Below are 21,733 nucleotides of genomic sequence, written 5' to 3'. Positions count from 1 at the left end.
GGGGGTGGAGTTTGGTTGTGTGTATGGTTGTGAGTGAGAGATGTTGATTCTCCATGGTAGATCTTATGTATTTAGTTGTGGGGGTGGAGTGTGTGGGTGTGAGTGGGAGACAGAGATGTTGAATTTCCTTGTTAGAGTTTGTATATTAAGGGGGGAGTGTGTGTGTGTATGTGTGTGTTTGTGTGTGTGAGTGAGAGAGAGAGAGAGATGCTGTCTCTCCATGGCAGAGTGTGTGTGTGTGTCTGAGTGATAGAGATGTTGTTTTTCCTTTTTTACAGTGCGTTTGTGAGGGAGGTTGCTAGTGTATTTCAGGGGGGGGTGGAACTGGGAGGGAGGTTGTTTGCGGTGCCGGCGACGTTGGGAGAGTGGGTAGTTGTGTGTGGGAGGGCGTTTGTGATGGAGGTGGCAAGTGGATTTCAGGGGGTGTGTTTGCGACGTTGGGAGAGTGGGTCGTTGTGTTTGGGAGGGGGTTTGTGATGGAGGTGGCGAGTGGATTTTAGGGTGGGTGCTTACGGCGCCATTACCGTCTGCATTGATACCGGCGATGTTGGGAGAGTGGGTCGTGTGTTTGGGAGGGGGTTTGTGAGGGAGGCGGAAAGTGGATTTCAGGGTGGGTGGTTACGGCACCATTACCGTCAGCATTGTTACCGGCGACGTTGGGTGAGCGGGTCGTGTGTTTTGGAGGGGGTTTGTGAGGGAGGTGGCGAGTTGATTTCGGGGGGGGGGGGGTGGTTGCGGCGCCATTACCGATTCAGTCTTCTTGATACCGGGGGCGACGTTGGACGCAGACTGATGCTGGTGGGCGCGGCGTAAGGTATTCTTCGATTGCGTTGTTGTGTATCGTGGTGGTTTGTTCTGGTTGGTCACAGGTGCTTGTGACGTACCAGGAAGTATTGATGTCAGTCCATTGGATGTATAGCAGGAATGCCTCAAGGCTTATGTCCACGCAGTCAGCTTCGGAACGTTGGAGGTGCTTTTTATTATATATATATATATATATATATATATATATATATATATATATATATATATATATATAGGCTCTCATTAGTTTGCTGATCTGTCTTATTAGGTTTAGTTTCTCCATGTTATTCATTTATATTACAGATGTTTAATAAGTTTCTAATAGCAACTTTTATCAATTGCATTACCTTACCAGTGGTTTGTAATATGTTTTAATTTCATTTTGTGTGCACCATCATTAACATTTTTATGTACATTAATTTATTTGTATGTTTCTTTAACAGCAGTTTTAGAATGTGAACTACTTGCTTTTATTTGTTTACATGTCAATTTTATTTATTGATTCATTGTTTATTATTCTCTAGACATTTTTTAAAATTCATATCTGATTGTTGCTTTATACTTGACTTTTTTTAATCAAAATGTGATTACTGTGTTATACTTTACACATTTTTTATTATTTTTTACTGTTTTTATGCATACTGTTTTTTAGACTCCTGATGAAGGCCTAGGTGCAGAAACATGAGTCGTGTCAAGTCTTGTTTGACCAACCAATAAAATTTCTACAGCTATACCTTGATTCTTCAGTCATTGTCCCCCAGATTTTATATAGTTTGCCTAGAGATCTGTGTGAAAATCCACTCATATTCTATAACAATTTGCATAACTTAATTGGCTTAACAAGCAAATTAGCATTGATAACAGCACTTAAAAAGCAATAATAAGCACTCATTGGCAATAATTAAAATTTACATGCACAACTCGCTAAGCATATTCTGTAATGCAGGGTGCCCAACTTCTAACATGCGTAGGCAAAAGGGGCATGGTTATGGGTGGGGAAATGGGTGTTTCATGGTGTTACAAAATTTACATGCAAAGTTATAGAATATTGCCCAGTGTGTGTAAATCTACACGCTGGGATTTATACCATGTTTTCATTGGTGTACATGGATTCACATAGTTTTAAGCACTAGGATATCAACTAAGCCTTTTCGCTATATTGCACCTAAATCTAAGTCCCACTTATAGAGTACGCTTAGCAATGTTTTCCACATGGATTTTTTAGACGCCATATATAGAATCTCACCGTGTGTTTGTCTCCTTTACTGTGCCTGTTTTACGTCTCTATAGTGTGAAGGATTGTTCTTCTTTGAGATTTTTAAACAACGTCCATGTCTGATTTAAAGTTCTAACCTTTGCAGTTGGTAATTTAACATTTTGTTTAAACCATTTTCTTAATTTTATCATAGTTGCCCTTTCAAAAATTAAATGCTGTTATGGTAGATTTCCTTCATGGCTTAACTCCAGATATTAGCGCAAACTTGATCATGTTATGATCACTGTTTCCAAGCAGATCCAACACCATTACCTCTCATGCTATGTCCTGCATTCCACTTAGGACTAGATCCAAAATGGCTTCCCCAGTGGCGTACCTAGGGTAGTTGACACCCGGGGCCGGTCATTTTTTAACACCCCCCCTCCAAAATCCAGTACTAGGCATACCGAGAATACAAAACACTCAGGACCTATAGAGCAATTCTACCATACCATAAGCAGTCATTTCTATGAGTTACACAAGGAAAAAGAAAGCATCTTAAACACTACAGTGAGCACTAGAACATCAATTCACCTATTGTAAAATGAAACCAGACAGATAGTACAGATTGTCAATCCTGCACAGTCAATGCCAACTGAAAGTCATGTCTTTTTCACAAACACAGATACACCCTAATCCACTATAGAACAAGTAATCATAAACTTTCTATTTAGACAAGAATTAAACTGAACCCCCAAAATGCCAGACTCTGCATACAATGCAACACCACAGAAACAGAAAATGTCCCCTAGTACTGTGCAAAATATAAAGACAGCAGATGTAAATTTGAAAAAAAACTAACAAATACCAATCACCACTTTACAAATTAACAAATAGAAATAAAACAAATACAGAAAATAAAATACCATTTTATTGGACTAATACATTTAGCTGTCAGAGGCCAAAACCTTCTTCCTCAGGTCAATACAGTATAGTGTGTTACAGTATCCTAACCTGACCTGAGGAAGGGGGTTTTGTTCTCTGAAAGTTAGTCAAAATTTATTAAAATTAGTCCAATAAAAAGATTACCTTATTTACATGTTCTATTATAAACATTAACACAGCTACAATACTACTTTATCCTAAAGCAAAAAAATAAATAAAAATATATATTTTATTTACAGTTTGTTGTCTCTGGTTTCTGCTTTCCTCATCTTCTTTTCACTGTCTTCCTTCCATCCAGCATCCATCCAATGTCTGCCCTCTCTGCTGTCCCCGCCATCCAATGTCTGCCCTCTCTCCCTGCCCTTTCCATTCACTGTCTGCACTCTCTCTCTCCCACTTCCATTCACTGTCTGCCCTCCCCTCTCCCCCCATCCATCTAGGGTCTGCCCTCCCTCTTCCCCCCCATCCATCCAGGGTTTGTCCTCCCTCACCCCCTTCCATCCATCCAGGGTCTGCCCTCCCCTCTCCCCCCATCCATCTAGGGTCTGCCCTCCCTCTTCCCCCCATCCATCCATCCATCCATCGTCTATACCCTCTCTCTCTCTGCCCCTTTTTTCAGCCCCCAGTTCCAGCCCTCTTATCCCACCTGCCCCTAGTTCTAGCCCCAGCCCACATCTCCCACTTGCCCCCCTTTTCAGCCCCACTATCCCACCAGTCCGTAGTTTCAGCCCCAGCCCTTTTCTCTCACCAGTCCTGAGCTTCAGCCCCAGCCACTTCTCCCTGTCCCCTTTTCAGCCCCCAGTCCCCCCAGTTTCTGCCCCTGCCCCTTTTCAGCCCCAAGTTCCAGTACTAGCCCCCTTATCCCGCCTACCCTCCTTTTCAGCCCCCCAGTTCCAGCCCCCTTCATCCACATGCCTTGCATTAGGGACCCCTTTTCAGCCCCAGACCCATTTTCCCACCAGCCCCAGGCATGGCTCCCATTTTCTCGCATGGCCCCTTCCCCACCCCCCTTTCTCCCCACCCGTCCCCTTCTCTCCTCTTCTCCCATCTCAGATCCCCCTCCCCACCCCCCTCCCCACCCCAGTCCCCTTCTCCCCTCTTCTCCCATCTGAGACCCCCTCCCCACCCTAGTCCCCTTCTCCCATCTGAGACTCTCCGCCCCACGTCCCCTTCTCCCATCTGAGAGTCCCCACCCCCCTTCTCCCCACCCCCCTTCTCCCCTCTTCTCCCATCTGAGACCCCCACCCCCCTTTTCCCATCTGAGATCCCCCTCCCCACCCCAGTACCCTTCTCCCCTCTTCTCCCATCTGAGACCTCCCTCCCCACCCCAGTCCCCTTCTCCAATCTGAGGCCCCCCTCCCGAGTCCCCTTCTCTCATTTGAAACCCCCTCCCCAGTCCTCCTCTCCCATCTAAGCCCCCCCAACTCGACCCACCTGCCACCTTCGTGAAGAGACGACAGCCCTCGTCTCCTGCCTCCTCCCTGCTGTGCCTTAAAGAAAAATCTGAAAAGCGGCATGGCAGGCATGCTTCGTGTCTGCCCTGCCTGCTTGTAAAAGAAAGCGGCAAATTTCCTCGTCAACGTCGTGACGCTGCGTCGGGTCTTCCCTCACTGGGTCGACCCAGTGAGGGAAGACCTGACGCGACGTCGTGACGTCAACAAGGAGGTTTGCCGGCACTTTCTTTTATAAGCAGGCAGGGCAGACGCGAAGCATGCCTGCCATGCTGCTTTTCAGATTTTTCTTTAAAAGGCACAGCAGGATGGAGGCAGGAGACGCGGGCTGCCTGCAGTGCCGATGGAGCACCCCCCCACCCACTGACACCCGGGGTGGACCGCCCCCACCACGGTACGCCACTGGACTTCCCTTCTTGTTAGTTCTGCGGGTGTTCTTTTATTTCAAAAACATCTAGCTCAAAGCCATATTTGAACCAGAAATTTAGACATTTTTGTGGTTCAGTTATGGCTGTGTGCTAGACGTTGGATTGAGGCTTTTTTTTTTTTGCAAAATGTCTCAATTTGAATTTACAATACCAACAAGCCCAGCTCCTATATATATTTCTCACATATTCACTTTAAAAGTAAATTCTAGAAATACTGTTGGATCTATCAGATATGCATGCTACAACCATTAGGCAATGTTATTTGAACCAAGCATACTTATAGGGTGAGCATGTAATCTTCATCGATCCTTCAGCCATATATTTTTTTAATCATTTTCTTCTCAAAAGTAGTTTAGACAAAGTAGTTATCTTTCATTCTTCTTAAATTTTTCATTTTGAAGTATAGGTAAAATCATAATAAGAGACACATCAAAACCGACATGAATTCACGTTTCGCCAAAGGCTGTCTCCGCACAGGTTCTCTTTCAAACATCACCTTTTCACCCAATCCTTTGATATAACTGCTGACTGACCTCCTTCGCTCTCTACCTCTCCTTTTCTACTTTTCTCCTCTTCCGTTTTATTTTTGTGAACCACACAGAAGCCTAGTCCAGGTCATATGGCGGTATATCAAGAGCAAATAAATAAATAAAACTTCCCATGTAAATTTGTGTGGATTCTTAAGTACTGTCAATATTAATTCTACAACCTTTTTCTAGTTTGAAAAACTTTACAAAGGTCCATAATATGTTTTCTCAATAGAATCCTTCATAAAATTATGCAGATCAGTAAGGTGCAATGTCTCTCTTTGGTGACTCTTTACAGTTAAGTTTTAAAGGTTTTTATTCAGGATCAAAAGAACCATATAACAAACTGCTAAACAGTAATACAAAGCAAGGTCAACAGTCAACTATATGACAACAGAGAAGCAATGATTTAGCATTTAACAAAGCACCATGAGACAAAAGAAATGTAGGATTTCAAGTTTTGTGAAAATCCCACTATCACGCATCCCCGTGATCCTTATCCTTTTGAGAACAAAACTATGAAGGCCCATTGTCTGGACTCTTATGACTCCAGGCCATCTTGTTGACATAATAAGCATGCCCATGATTCCTTAACATTCCTAACATAGCAAAAAATGAGACACATAAAACAAATTTGTACTTAAGTTAAAAGTGTCCACATTCGAAGTCAGTCTTTATCTATTTGGCTTGGAATGTGGACTATGATGGTGAGGTACTCACTTCATGAGGAGCAAAGCAGTAGGCCTGAGGTGTTTTTTTCTCCAGTTTAATGAAGTTTCCTGCTTTTTTAATTAGGTAGGTCCTTCACTATTTTTAGGAAACAGTTTTCGTGATTTTCTATCATTTCAATTGTCATAATATTGACTGGATAAATGTCACATCAGAAAATGCTAGGGAGGTAAAATTCCTAGATTAAATAAATGACTGTTTTTTGGAGCAACTGGTCCAGGAAATAACAAGAGGGAGAGCAAGTCCTTATTGAAATGTGGGACTTAGTGTGAGAGGTAACAGTATTGAGTCCACTGGGAAACAGTGATTATAATATGATCAAATTTGACTTAATAAGGTGGAGTGAAGACACTAAGGAAATCAACTGTAGCAGTATTTAACTTTTGAAAGGGCAACTATAAAAAATGAAGAAAATGGTTTAAGAAATGCTAAAAAGGAGCAGTTGCAGAGGTTAGGACTTTAAATCAGGAATGGACGTTATTAAAAATACCATCTTGGAAGCTCAGAACAGATGTATTCCATGTATTAATAAGGGTGGAAAGAAGAGCAAATGACAGCTATGGTTAAACAGTGAAGTGAAAGAGACTATTAGAGCCAAAAGAATATCTGCCAGAAATGGTTTTCAGTGGTGATAATATAGAGGAACTGAATCAAATCTCAGAGAACTGGGAAGACATAGAGGGGCATAATCGAACAGAAACGCCTATCTCCATGGGCGTTTATCTCCGAGAACGGGTCCGTGAAGGGGCGGGGCGGATCGTATTTTTTAAAAGAAAAAGACGCCCATGTTTTATTCGTCAAGGTGTGAGCTGGGCGTTTTTGCTTTTCAGCGATAATGGAAAATGAAATCGCCCAGCTCAAAAACGAATAAATCCAAGACATTTATTCGTGGGAGGGGCCAGGATTCATAGTGCACTGGTCCCCCTCACATGCCAGGACACCAACCGGGCACCCTAGGGGGCACTTTTACAAAACCAAAAAAACAGGTAAAAGAGCTCCCAGGTGCATAGCACCCTTCCCTTGGGTGTTGAGCCCCCCAAATCCCCCTCAAAACCCACTGCCCACAAGTCTACACCATTACTATAGCCCTAAGAGGTGAAGGGGGGCACCTACATGTGGGTACAGTGGGTTTGGGGGGGTTGGACGACTAGTAGCATTAAGCAGCACAATTGTAACAGGTAGGGGGGGGATGGGCCTGGGTCCACCTGCCTGACGTCCACTGCACCCCCTAACAACTGCTCCAGGGACCTGCATACTGCTGCTTGGGAGGAGGGTATGACATTTGAGGGTGAAAGTAAAAAGTTGTGAAACATCATTTGTTGTGGTGGGAGGGGGTTAGTGACCACTGGGGGAGTCAGGGGAGGTCATCCCCGACTCCCTCTGGGGGTCATCTGGTCATTTAGGGCACTTTTGGGGGCCTTATTCGTGAAAAAACAGGGTCCAGGAAAAGTGTCCTAAATTCTAGCTCAAAACTGTTCCATTATCGGCGAAGGGCGCCCATCTCTGTTCGCCCGATAACCACGCCCCAGTTCCGCCTTCACCACGCCTCCGACACGCCCCCATCAACTTTGTCCGCACCCGCGACGGAGTGCAGTTGAAAGCGTCCAAAGTTCGGCTTTCGATTATACCGCTTTATTTGTTTTTGTGAGAAGAACGCCCATCTCCCGATTTAGGTCGGAACTTGGGCGTTATTCTCGTTCGATTATAAGCTGGATACTGAGCCAAATTGACAGGTTAAAGAATAGAAATCACCTGGATGGGATGATACACCCCAGGGCACTGAAAGAACTCAAACATGAAATTGCTGATCTGTATCCTATCATTAAAACCATCCATAGTACCCCCAAACCCACCTCCCCACTCCCCCATTTTCTATTTCTGTTGATGGCTCTCTCATTCTCCCTGTCTCCTCAGCTCAAAACCTTGGGGGTCATCTTTGACTCTTCTCTCTCCTTCTCTGCTCATATCCAGCAGATCGCCAAGACCTGTCGTTTCTTTCTTTACAACATCCGTAAAATCTGCCCCTTTCTTTCTGAGCACACTACCAAAACCCTCATCCACACACTTGTCACCTCTCGTTTAGACTACTGCAATCTGCTTCTTGCTGGCCTCCCACTTAGTCACCTCTCCCCTCTCCAATTGGTTCAAAACTCTGCTGCCTGTCTCGTCTTCCACCAGGGTCGCTTTACTCATACTACCCCTCTCCTCAAGTCACTTCACTGGCTCCCTATCCGTTTTCGCATCCTGTTCAAACTTCTTCTACTAACCTGCTGCTCCCCAGTACCTCTCCACACTCATCCTTCCCTACACCCCTTCCCATGCACTCCGCTCCATGGATAAATCCTTCTTATCTGTTCCCTTCTCCACTACTGCCAACTCCAGACTTCGTGCCTTCTGTCTCGCTGCACCCTACGCCTGGAATAAACTTCCTGAGCCCCTACGTCTTGCCCCATCCTTGGCCACCTTTAAATCTAGACTGAAAGCCCACCTCTTTAACATTGCTTTTGACTCGTAACCACTTGTAACCACTCGCCTCCACCTACCCTCCTCTCCTCCTTCCTGTACACATTAATTGATTTGATTTGCTTACTTTATTTTTTGTCTATTAGATTGTAAGCTCTTTGAGCAGGGACTGTCTTTCTTCTATGTTTGTGCAGCGCTGCGTACACCTTGTAGCGCTATAGAAATGCTAAATAGTAGTAGTAGTAGTAAGATTGGATGGTACCAATATAACACCAGTTTTTTAAAATCTGGAAATTACAGTTTGGTAAACCTGGTGGCAATGCTGGGCAAAATGACAGAAACAAATAATTAAATTACTAAATAATAGAACAAACATGGTTTAATGGAACAGAGTCAACATGGATTCAGCCAATTTGCTTCATTTCTTTGAAGGTATGAAAAAAATGTGGATAAAGGTGAGCTGGTCGATGTAGTGTATCTAGATTTTAAAAAAGCTTTTGACAAAGTCACTCTTGAGAGACTTACGAGAACGCTAAAAATTCATGAGATAGGAGGCCATGTTCTGTGGTGGATTGGGCACTGGTTAAAAGATAGAAAACAGAAGGTAGGGTTAAATAGTCATTTCTCTCAATGGAGGAAGGTTAATAGTGGAGTGCCCCAGGGATATGTACTGAGACCAGTGCTTTTTAACATATTTATAAATGATCTGATTAAATTTGCAAATGACAAAACTATTCAAAGTTGTTAAATTACATGCAGACTGTGAGAAATTGCAGGAGGACATTAGGAAATTGGAAGATTGGGCATCAAAATGGCAGATGAAATTTAGTGTGAACAAATGCAAAGCCATGCAAATTGTGAAGAATAATCCAAATCATAGTTACTTAATGCTAGGGTTCACATTAGGGGTCACCACCCAAGAAAAGATTTTAGGTGCCATTGTGGAAAATACATTCAAATCTGCTCAGTGTGCAACAGTGGCCAAAAAAGCAAACAGATGCCTAAGAATTATTAGGAAGAAGTTAGAAAATAAGACAAACAATAATATAATGCCTCTGTATCACTCCATGGTGTGACCTCACCTTGAGTATTGTGTGCAGTTCTTTTTTCTCAAAAAAGTATAGCAGAATTAGAAAAGGTTCAAAGAAGGGTAACCAAAGTGATTAAGGGGATGGATTTCCTCTCATATGAGGAAAGGCATGAGTGGTTAGGCTCTTCAGCTTGAAAAAAAGGCAGCCAAGGGGGGGGGGGGGGGGGATATGATAGAGTTCTACAAAACCCTTAGTAGAGTAAGTTCCAAAATGGCTGGCATCTAGTGCTGAGCTCCGCCACGGTGTTCCTTTTTTCCTAGAGAACTCGTTTCCGAGATGGGGAAGAAGTGCAGCATCTGTTGACAGTAGACTCAGCCCCAGTATCATCCAGGCCGATGGACAGTTTTGTGCATTGACCCGAGGCACCAGGAATGACTTATTTAGACATTAGGTCACATCTTCATTAATACTTTGTTTATGTTTTGGTTCTCCCCCTATAATTGTGGACTAGTGTAGACTTTGGTGCTAACTTATTCCTTTATAAGATACTTGTCTTAATTTCTTTTTCTTGGCCAATGTTCTCTTTTCTGTAGCAAGTGTAATTATTGCTTGTGATTATTGTCAAAATTTCAATAAATATATTTTTTAAAACCCTTAGTGGAGAAGAATGGATAAGCATGAATCAATTGCTTACTCTCTCATAAAATACAAAGACTAGGGGACACTCCATGAAGTTACATGTTAATACTTTTAAAATGAATAGGAGAATATTTTTTTCCACTCAATGAACTCGTTACCAGAGGATATGGTAACAGCAGTTAGCGTATCTGGATTTAAAAAAGGGTTAGATGAGTTCCTGGAGGAAAAGTCCATAATATGCTATTAAGCTAGACATGGGAGAAAGCTACTACATATCCCTGGGATGAGTAGCATGGAATCTTCCTACTGTTTGGGATTCTGCCAGTTACTTGTGACCTGCAATTAGCCACTAGAAGCAGGATACTGGGCTAGATGGACCATCAGTATTACCCAGTATGGCTATTTTTATATTCTTATGCATAGTACCGTGATCTAAATCTGCCCCTGCTGCCACTCACATTGTAAGTTTTTAAATTTAGGTTTTAATGAAATTTTGAGTATAAATTTAAGCATTCAGTCCTAGTAAATTTCAAAGAGCCTAATTTAGGAGCATAAATCATTTGAATAGCAGACTTTTAAACTGTAAGCCTTCCAGGTCAGGAAAAAATACTCTGTATCTGAAGGTAACTCATCTTGAGTTTCAAACGAAAACAAAACCCCCACCCTAAAATCCCTTCCCCTTCCTGCACAAACAATTCCATACAAAGTTACACCTCTTCATATGTAGTGTGAGGAAGTGTCTGGCTAATTTTAGTTCTTCTTAAGATACATCCTCCCAAGGCCACATTAACAGAGTTAAAATGGAAAAGCCAAGACCAGAAGGCATAGCCTCTGAGATGGTGAATCAGGGAGGCCCATGGGAGCAGCTGAGTGGAATGGAACGGGTAGACGTGAATCACTTGGTTACTCTTTACAAAAATACTGGGACTAGGGGGCACGAAATGAAGCTACTAAATAGTAATTTGAAAATAAACTGGAGAAAATATTTGTTCACTCAACGTGTAATTAAAATCTGGAATTCATTGCCAGAGAATTTAGTAAAAGTATTTAACTTAGCAAGATTTAAAAAAGGTTTGGATAATTTCCTAAAAGAAAAGTCCATAAGTCATTTAATAATTTAATAATTTGGGAAAATCTACTGCTTATTTCTAGGATATGTCAACTGTATGTGGCTCTTCTCTACTTATAATGTCAACAATTCCAAAATAAACTGAAGTAGAGGAAATGATTAGAGTAATTAACTAATAATGGAGGGGGAGTCTCATAAGTCTACACAGCTGATTTCACTTCACCACACGGTGAATCTTGGCTTGTGTGTGTGCTTATAATCATGGACTCGCCTTCCTCCTCCTTACTATCAATTCTGTGCTACTCGTGTCTTTTGTAACACTGGCTTAACACTCTCTAGGACGAATTTAACAATCCTGATGGTTACACATCACTTATCTGTATCAGCCGGTGTGTCCACTTTCCCCAACAGGTGCCTGTTTCGCTGCTACCACTTTGTCAAGGCAGAGTCATAGCACCGGACCTGCAATGATACAATTGACGGCACACTTAAGGAGTTAACTGTAAGCCCAGGGTGGAATAAGAATAGAGTACGGGTTATAAGTATGGCTTAGGATTGCACGCATCTCTCATATCAATTGTATCATTGCAGGTCCGGTGCTATGACTCCCCCTTGACAAAGCGGTAGCAGCGAAACAGGCACCTGTCAGGGAAAGTGGGCACACCAGCTGATACAGATAAGTGATGTGTAGCCATCAGGATTGTTAAATTTGTCCTAGAGAGTGTTAAGCCAGTGTTACAAAAGACACGAGTAGCACAGAATTGATAGTAAGGAGGAGGAAGGCGAGTCCATGATTATAAGCACACACACAAGCCAAGATTCACCATGTGGTGAAGTGAAATCAGCTGTGTAGACTTATGAGACTCCCCCTCCATTATTAATTAATTACTCTAATCATTTCCTCTACTTCAAGTTTAATTTGGAATTATTTCTAGGATAAGCAGCATTAAATCTGATTTACTGTTCTGGGATCTTGCCAGGTACTTGTGACCTGGATTGGCCACTGTTGGAAACAGGATACTGGACTTGATGGACCTCTAGTCTGTTCCAGTTTGGCAATGCTTATGTTTTTATGAGGGAAGCTTCCAAGTAGAGGCCAAGTGAATTTCAGTTTCAGATTTGGATTCAGCACTGAAACCCACTGGTCCGAAACCCTGCTTCTTGTTTCAGCTGAACATGCCTGTGCATTTTCAGCTGAAACCCGAAACTCACGCCTCCCCCACAATCATCCTTCATCCCACATGACCACCTATAGGCCCTCCCCGAGCCTACCTTAGGAAGCCCTGGTGGTCTAGTGATCTCTTTGGGGGCAAGTACGAACCTCAGGTCCAATGAAGAAAGAGCGGAGAGAGTGGGGGACCACTGCCAGGAGGGGGCTTTTTCGTCAGGTGGGGGGGGGGGGGCAGTTTCATTTTCTGCCAAAACCGAGGGGCCAACTTTGGTCACAGATTCAGTTTTGGCAGAAACCAAAGATCCCAGGTTCGGTCAGACTCTGCCTCTAAGGTCCTGCCAGTGATAGGTGAGGGAAGCCTCCAAGACCTGCCAGCAGTAGCTGAGGGACTGCCAAGAATTTCATAGCGCAGAAGTTAGGACTGATTCTAAGTGTATGTTTGCATTACTATCCTGAAATAAAGGGTCTTTTGTTTGTTCTTGAATCTGCCTTTAGTAGTTGTTTATACACCTCTAGGAGGCCCAGGACTTTAGCATTCACCAAGCTTTCACAGGCAGGTGCAAGTTTCTGTGTATAATTTGTTCAGGTATACATAATTTTATAAAGTATGCATATACCTCACAATTCCACCCTGTTTCATCCACACTACACATGGTTGTACATATGTATACTTCCACTTAATTTTATATCTGCTATTTTCCACATCTAAAACATTTCTTTCACATTCATAAAATTACCCCCTAAGGGCATAATCCAAAGTTGGAATACATGACAAATATCTATTTGAAACTGCATTCTAACTATCTTGGTTGAAGCTTAGAACAGCAGGTTAGACAAGTATCACTAGCCTACATTTGATATCGTGGAGGCATATTTTCAAAGCACTTAGACTTACAAAGTTCCATAATAAGTTACAATGGGGCTCATTTTCAAAAGACAAAAACATCTAAAAAGTGTCATTAAACACCATTTGGACAGATTTCTTCTCAAAATGTCCAAATTGGTATTCTCAAAACCTGTTTTGCAGATGCCTATCTATGCTTTTCATCTGCAGTGCATCCAAATCACAAGGGGCATGTCGGGGGCTTTCCGTAAGCGAGATTAGGGCATGCCTAACACTTGGATGCTTTACAGCCATAATGGAACAAAACCAAAACATCTAGGGTGAACAACATTTGGGTCTAGATCTGTTTTTATAATGAATATGACACAAACAGGTGCCCTAAATGACTAGATGACTACTGGAGGGAATCAGGGTTAACCCCCCCCCCCCCCCTCACTCTTCTAGTGGTAACTGACCCCCCTCCCACTGCCCAAAAATAGTACTCACCAGTCTCTCTGACAGCCTCAGATGTTATAGCCAGGTCTATTAGAGCAGCATACAGGTCCTGGAATAGTGTAGTAGTGGGTGCAGTGCACTGTAGACAGGTGGACCCAGGCCCATACCTCCCCTACCTTTTACACTTGTGGTAGAAACTGTGAACCCTCCAAAACTCACCAGAAACCCACTGTACCCACATATAGGTGCCCTCTTCACCCATAAGGGCTATTGTAGTGGTGTACAGTAGTTAGACATTTTGAAGAGCTCAGCAGACAAGATAAGGGAGCAACAGTGAGATGTGTACCTGGGATCATTTATATGAAGTCCCCAGCAGTGCCCCAGTGCTCTCCTGGGATGTCTGGTGGACCAGTTTGCTAAAAATGCTGACCCCTCCTACATACCAATGGCTTGATTTTGGGTGTTTTTAACTTGTATGGGTTTTTTTTTTTTTTTGAGAATGGCCTAAAAAAGCAAATGTACAAAGCACAAAACCTAGTTTGAAATGGTACTTAAAAAAAAAAAGATGTTTTAAAACATTTATGTCCTATTCGGATTTGGTATGTTTAGTGCAAAACATCCAAAGTCTGACTTAAACGCATTTTCGAAAGTGCTTTGAAAATACGCCTCATAGTAACCGATGGAACTTTGTAAGTCTAAGTGCTTTGAAAATGAGCCCCACAGTCAACTCAACAATTTCAATGTCACTTTCACTTTATTTATCTATTTGTTTAAAACTTTCTTATATCCCACCTATCTACTAATCTAGGTAACATACAATAAAACAATAGTCTTGGAAGCAATTTGCAAGCTAAATTTTTACAAAATGAACCTGTAGAATGTGGAAATCATAGCTGACGTTGTGGAAGAATTTTCTGAATATACTTACTTGAGGTTCTGGGGATTTGGACCAACAAGGGCAAAACATCCACAACATGGTTTTTTCACTTTGACACAGTAACAAGGTGGGTCTGCTAATTTGAGGCAAAAACAGCCTAGACAGCTTGGACTTTCTTTACATTCACATCTACAGCTTCCCTGAGGTGAACATTTGCACTTGTAGCATGTGCATTCAGGACAACATTTCATACAGTTTCCTCGACACTGACACAGCTTTTGCATACATCTTGAACATTGAAAACACATGACACTTTTTAGCAGTATTCACAGAGCTGTTAATATAAATCCTTAATAACAGCAGTATTTCCTGTCTGATTATGATGGCCTACAAATGTGAAAATGCCCCACATATATGCCTGTGGCTGCCAGGGAGCTATTATGAAGTCATAATCCCATTCCTTATAAGGATGTAGTTAGAATTATTTTCATATGGAAAGATCTGCTGCAATGATGACAACACTGGAATGTCATAATTATTCAGGCAGTTCTTATATATTTTACCTGAGCATCCATTTGGGCAATAGCAATCATTTCAAGTATTTATTAGTCAAGATTAATACCTGGGGAATGATTTATAAGAAGATGCTTATGTTCGAGCAGCAAATGGGTGCCTATTTTAAACATGTTTTACAAAGGTAACATATGTGCCTATGTGCCTTTACAAAGTAGGCTCCAAAACTGTGTTTAAATTCCAACATACACAATTACATCTTTACTGAAGTTGAGGTAAATGTGTTCAAGTATTATACAAATGAACCCACATATTTGATAAAAAATCATGTGATACATTGCAACTTCTGCTCTGCCCAAACTATGCCCTCAAGAATGCCTATGCATGGCACATGTAAAAATAACATATGTAGATGTGGAGGGGCATAATCAAAAGGTCGTCCAAGTACGAATTAGGACGTCCTTACGAAAACGTCCAAAATCAGGCAGGTATAATCGAAAAATAGTATGGGCATTTTTCGACAATCGATTATCCCTGTTGCAAAACGACCAAATGATGAGCGCATAAACGTGACTAGCTAGGGCACCCTAACACGGTCGATTATCGCAGCTGAAAACGCCCAAATCAGAAAGTGTGTAAAACAATGTACATAGGTGTACCGCAAGTACAGTACATGCTGTTCTGGACATCCAGGTAGGGAAAATATGAGGGACGTTTATACGCGTCAACTACAGAAAGATCCTGCTGATCCACCGAACATTCCTCATATGTGCCCTATCTGGATGTCTGGAACTGCATGCACTGTACCTACTCAACATGCAGCTATATGCATATTGTGTATATGTGAAAAGGGTCAGGTGCTTCATACTAATCTATATAAGGCAAGTTCCGCACGCAGGAAGGGGCCGCACGCATAACAACCAGTCATGCACGTCAAAGACGTCTATGCTTATGACGGCGTCCACGTGCTGATAGGGCCATATATGGGATGGTCATCCATATATGGAGCTGTGCAAGGACGTCCATATAAGGCACTTGTTTTCCCACACCTATTCTCACTGAAAAAATGGCGCATTTACGGAGGGAGCCAAATTTCAGTGAGGAGGAGAGCCTGCTGCTGGTGCGGCTATGCCTTAGGCACCGGCACAGGCTCTTCATCACCCACTACCACCTGCCCCCCAGGCTCCAGGCCATGAGAGCCTGGTCCCGCATCAGGGAGAGGCTGGAGAAGTAAGTGTTTGCCCCCCCCCCCCCCCTCCTGTACTTACACATATAACAGCTCCCTCCCTCATCAATGTAGCCAGTAACTGGAGTGTGCATGCAAGGATAATGAGTAATATGGGTACATGCACAATCACTAATAAAATGTATGTTCTTGAAAGGACGACCATTCCCATATCCCTACAATAATGTATTTTGTTATTTCGTTATTTGTTGCATTTGTATCCCACATTTTCCCACCTCTTTGCAGGGTCAATGTGGCTTACAATACATCATGAATAGTGGAAACATTTAACAAAATAAATGTATAGCATACAGAAGGATCTTCATAACATGGTAATTGTCAGGATTGCTGATAACACATATAAAGTAGTTTTACAAGCATAAATTATAATGCATACAAACAGTACTTTCTGGCCTCATGGCCACCTCTATGGCATCATCTGCATAGGAGCCAACTCGGTGGCTGCTGTGGGTGCTTGAGCACCCCCAATATTGAATAAATTCCTTGTATGTGTCCAGGGAGGGGTGATCCCCACTGGGGTTAGCACGCCCAATAATTTAAAAAAGGTGGCTCCTATGAATCTGTACCAATGGAAGTGGTCCCCCCCCCCCCCAACAGTGTTGACCCTCTCTGCTATTTGATTGACAAATGAATGTGTGTGTAGAGGGCAAGAAGGACCATCCCCTGACTCCTGCTCTACAAACATATCTTACAGACGGTTCGGGGTTCACAGGGACCTTGAGTCCCTCAGGAGGAGGTTCCGCCGGGTAAGGCGTGAGCGCCCAGATGTCATCCGGGCAGTGCGACGGCACCTGAGGGCTCGCCGTAAGTATTCAATACAGGACACCTGTACTGATTTGGAAATATATTTATTGAATAATGCAAATGTGCTGTACAATATCAATTCCCATGTGGCTAATAGCCAACTAGTAAGTAATAACATATCTGTCCCAGATCAAGGATGCAGGTTGCAGGTGCCCTCCCATGAGTGTGGCTGCAACTTCCAACGACCATCCCCCCGAGATGAATGAGATGACATGCCTTACTTTACTATCCCCCTTTCTGGGGTGGCTGGATAGTGTGTCCTGGTAGACCTGCCTGAGGTCCTACTTTTAGTGGATGTCATGGCCTCACTCACATAAAAGTTATGTGCTCAACACCCTTCCCACTGCCCCCCCCCCCCAATAAAACCAACAACAACTGCCCATCAACACCTCGTCGCATCTCACAATGCAAACATGCTGGTCAGCAATGAGTGTGGTATGCCAACATGTCCTGTGTGGTGTGTGTCAGAGGAGGTTCCAGGGTTCCTTGTCATGTCATCTGATGCATCTCATTCCCCATGGGCATAGGCCACGCCTCACCACACCCTGGCCCATCCCCCGCCTCAGGCCACCCAGCTACTGCACTATGCAAGACATGTTGTATGTGCTGATCTCAATGACATGTTGTATGTGCTGATCTCAATCACACTCCTTTTACATACACAGGCCTCCAGCACCAGCAAGAGGAGCAGGTCGATCAGGAGGGCCACCTGCAGGAGGAGGAGCCAGGCCAGGAGGCCCACCTGGAAGAGGATGAGGAGGAGGCAGCAGCACAGGAGGCCCACCAGGAGGAGGAGGAGGAGTCGGGCTCGGAGGAGGGGGTCCTCATAATTGATGAGGACTATATGGAGGACTCCTCCCAACCTGTACCACCATCAGAGCCCTCTCCCTCCCCTCGGCCACCCCCATCCCCTGAGGCACCTCCATCACCTGCCACAACGCCTTCCCCTGGGCCTGCTCCAACCCCTGGGCCAGCTCCAGCCCTTGGGCCAGCTCCAGCAGCCCTTGGCGCTGGTGCAATGATGCACCTCCTGCAGCAGCTGGAAGATGGCCAGCACCAGCTGCTGCAGGAGGTCAGAGCCCTACGGCAGGGCAATGAACAGCTCCAGGGCCCACTGAGGGTACTGCTGGGGCTGCTCATTGCCCTGCTGCAGAGGACATTACTCAGAGGGCGTGCCCGCCCTTGAGTAACGTTGTGGGGGGGGGGAATTGTTGGGGTTGTGGGGAGTTGTGGGGGGGAAGGGAATTGTTGGGGTTGTGGGGAGATGTGAGGGGGAATCGCAATGTTGGTGGGGCTTTGTTGGGTTGGGGGGTGTTTTGTAGGGGTGGGGGGGGAAATAAATGTATTTGTTACACTTTAAATAACAGGGTGTGTGTGTGTGTCTCTCCCTTGTGCATTACATATAAGCAAATGGTGCTGTTGAGTTGAGAGGAAGGAGGCAGCAATATTCATAGCATGAAATGTGCAGTGTGAATGAGAAAGTTGATGCATGTCTGAGAATGTTGGCCATACAGAAGGCCACCTGTTCATTCCAACCTGCATGGCCATATGTGCAGGGGGGGGGCGGGGAGGCTGGATGGATATTACTGTTCACGAACACAAATGCCCAGCCAGCCTCTCTCCCTCCCCTCCCCCTTTACCATACTGACCCACAGCACAGAGTGGCATCAATAAGAGATTTGTTGTCTAGCACTTGTGATCTGCCAAGTAGAAACTTGCACATAACCCTAGGTAGCACATACCTGTAGATGATGTTTGCTCTCTGATGGCCAGACATCCTTACCCACAAGCCACATTGGTGGGGGGCCCACGAAGGAGTTACAAACAGCTGGCTCATATTTTCACATTCAATACATCAGCAATGGTATATAGTGCTGAGGAGAAAAGGGAAAACAATGGGAAGGGAAGCCCATTAGATGGGTGGTTACTTCATCACAGTTGCAATATAATACAAGAGTTACAGAAGGCCACAAATAAATATGGTGCTCATTATTTGGAAGTTTGATCACACTTTCTCCAGTAGTAGCTCAAGGTGAGTTACATTCAGGTATTCTGGGTCTGTCTCTGTCACAGGATGACTCAAAGTTTGTCCCTGAGCCAACCGAGAGTGAAGTGACTTGCCCTAGATCACACGGAGCAGCAATGGGAATTGAACCGGCAACCTTGTAATTACAAGGCTGGTGCTCTAACCACTAGGCCACAGCAGCCACCAGGCTGTGGCCACCTGTAGGTAATTTGGGTTGGGACCTGTACACAGAACCCTCTCCCTCACCACCACGTCTTAAGGACTCAGTAGGCAGTACCTGTAGCCACCTTGAGCCTACTTTCCAGGCTACCAAATGTTAGAAATGTTCTTGTTCCCTAACTATGGAGGATTTTAGGAAGGTGTTCAATAATGTGCTAAACACATCCATTGCATATATTATTCCCCCTCCCCCTCCTATCAACCTTGACAATGGGTGGCCACTTCATAAATGGGGACTGGGGTTCACCACATAAACAAGGAAGATGGAACCTACTGGGAACCAATACAGCAGCTCCAACAGCTGACCCACACCATTGAGGACCTGCCAACCCCACACAGTACAGCGCTGATGGCCTCCAACCAGTGCACAGGAACCTGGTGAAAAGAGAGCTAGCTGAGAGTTGAAAGCAGACTACATACAGTGAATGGACACTCCTTGATTATGAGCAGAAAGAGAAGAGGTGGCAGACAAATGAGAGCTTACCATGAACGTCTGTTTCAAGAATGTGTAGTGCGCCTTCTATCTTCTGGAATATTAGCTGGACGTCTGCCTCAGTGAACTGACCCTTACCGAGGGGTACTTGATTTGGGGCGATTGTAGCAATTTCTTCGCCACCACAGACTGCCTGCTACAACCAGGCAGAGAGAATGGGAGAAAGTAAGGGAGGCTCACGGGATGTGGAAGAGTGGAAACAGAAGGCGTGGTGGCTGAGGGCCAGCCCTAATCACAACCCCCCCCCCCCCCCCAAAATACACAGGTGTAACCAAGCATACATTGCCAAACACAAACCTTATTATAAGTGAGGGTAAAACCCTGTAAACGAATGTTAAGAACAACCGGCAATGTCCCAGCGCAGGAAATGGCGGTTTAAATGGCAATGAAGAAAGGGAAGGCAGGTGGGGACGCCCATACTAATGTACCCATAATCGAAATCACACGGGCCTAATCGCTACCTCAGCTGGAGACGTTTAGGAAATGTGTGTATAATTGAAAAGAAACCGGCCATATCTGGAACGCCTATCCCCTGTCCAAAATGGGCGTCCCTGGCGACTAAACGCCCACTCACTCGGTATTTTTGAAACCCCATTGGTACAATGCCGCCGCATCAGCCCCCAACCTGGAAGGGAAATGTTTCAGATGAAGAGGTAGAGCTACTGGTGCAGGAGATCCAGCAACGGCACCGAAATCTCTTTGCTCCCACAGGGCAGAGGCTGGCTGCAACCACCAAACAGCGGGAGTGGGAAGCGGTACATGACAGCGTCAATGCAGTCTTCCATTGTGCAAGGGACGTGGAGGACTGCAAGCGCAAGTGGCGGAAACTGAGGAGGGATGTGAGGCGCAAGGCTGGTGCCCAATCCCCCACCACATGACACAGACAACCTCACCCCCCTGGAGCTCATGGTCCACTCCCTCCTACCCCAGGAGGGCATCCACGGAATAGGGTCCCTTGACACCTCGGCAGAGCCTGAGGGCTCAGGTAGGTTGACGATTATGAAGCTGGGCTATCTGTTCTGCTGCACTAAACTGTGTTATACAAGTTGGGGCCAGGAGGTGGGAGGTGGGGAGTGGGGGGCGGGAGGAGGGGGAGCGAGTTTCAGGTGGGTGTGGTCATATGTAGAATAAACGACCATCTTTATGATGCTGTCCTGACTTCCTTACCCCCTACTCACTTGCTCTGTACCCTTACTCTCTATCCCTACCGTACTCATATACCTTCCCTCTTACTTGTCCTGTGTGTGCATCTTAATTACATTGTAAGCTCTATTTGAGTAGTGGTAGTATTCATGTGTGTCATAGGAGCACACTCTGTGGGTGCTGTGGGTTTTTGAACACCCCCAATATTGAGCAACTATCATGTAGGTGTCCAGGGTGGAGTTTTGTGCACTGGCCTTAGCACCCCCAATAATACTTTACAGTTGGCTCCTATGGGTGTGTGTAGGTTACTACTGTGGCACAACTTTGGGGGGCCTTCCTTCCCTACTACTCCCTCCTATTTTCCCATCACCAAACTGTGCCTATTTCCTTCTGTCACCTCTGTGCTCTAGTGAGTGTGGGCCACATACTGTGAGAAGGTATGAGGCTGTCCTATACGGTGTAGGCCACTAGAGGGCGCTAGAAGAAGGTGGAGGTCGCTAGGACCGGGGAGAGCCCTGGGAGGCACACAGGTGCAGGAGATTATAGGCTGGGTCCTGGGTGGCTAATTAACCACTTTATACCCCACCTGAGTTGTGAAAGGAGGGAAGTGAGCTAGCAGCAGAAGAAGAGAGAGCCCCTGAAAGATACTGGCTAACCTTATGGACTTGGGGGTGGACTGGG

The 21,733-nt window shown here is 44.6% G+C and overlaps 1 protein-coding gene across 1 annotated transcript in view; it reads right to left on the bottom strand.

Moving 5' to 3' along the window:
- TRIM42 (tripartite motif containing 42) overlaps window positions 1–20,694 on the bottom strand; it is a 113,519-nt gene extending 92,825 nt beyond the window's left edge. Inside the window, exons 1-3 of the mRNA XM_030215651.1 lie at window positions 20,573–20,694; window positions 14,692–14,896; window positions 8,670–8,681 (exon numbers count right to left, since the gene is read on the bottom strand). Of these exons, the coding sequence (XP_030071511.1) occupies window positions 8,670–8,681; window positions 14,692–14,896; window positions 20,573–20,694 (339 nt within the window). The remainder of the gene's footprint in view (window positions 1–8,669; window positions 8,682–14,691; window positions 14,897–20,572) is intronic.
- Between the last annotated feature and the right edge of the window lie 1,039 nt (window positions 20,695–21,733).

This window comes from Microcaecilia unicolor, chromosome 10 (genome assembly GCF_901765095.1).
Source record: "Microcaecilia unicolor chromosome 10, aMicUni1.1, whole genome shotgun sequence".
NCBI lineage: Eukaryota > Metazoa > Chordata > Amphibia > Gymnophiona > Siphonopidae > Microcaecilia > Microcaecilia unicolor.
This window is presented reverse-complemented; position numbering and strand designations above follow the sequence as displayed.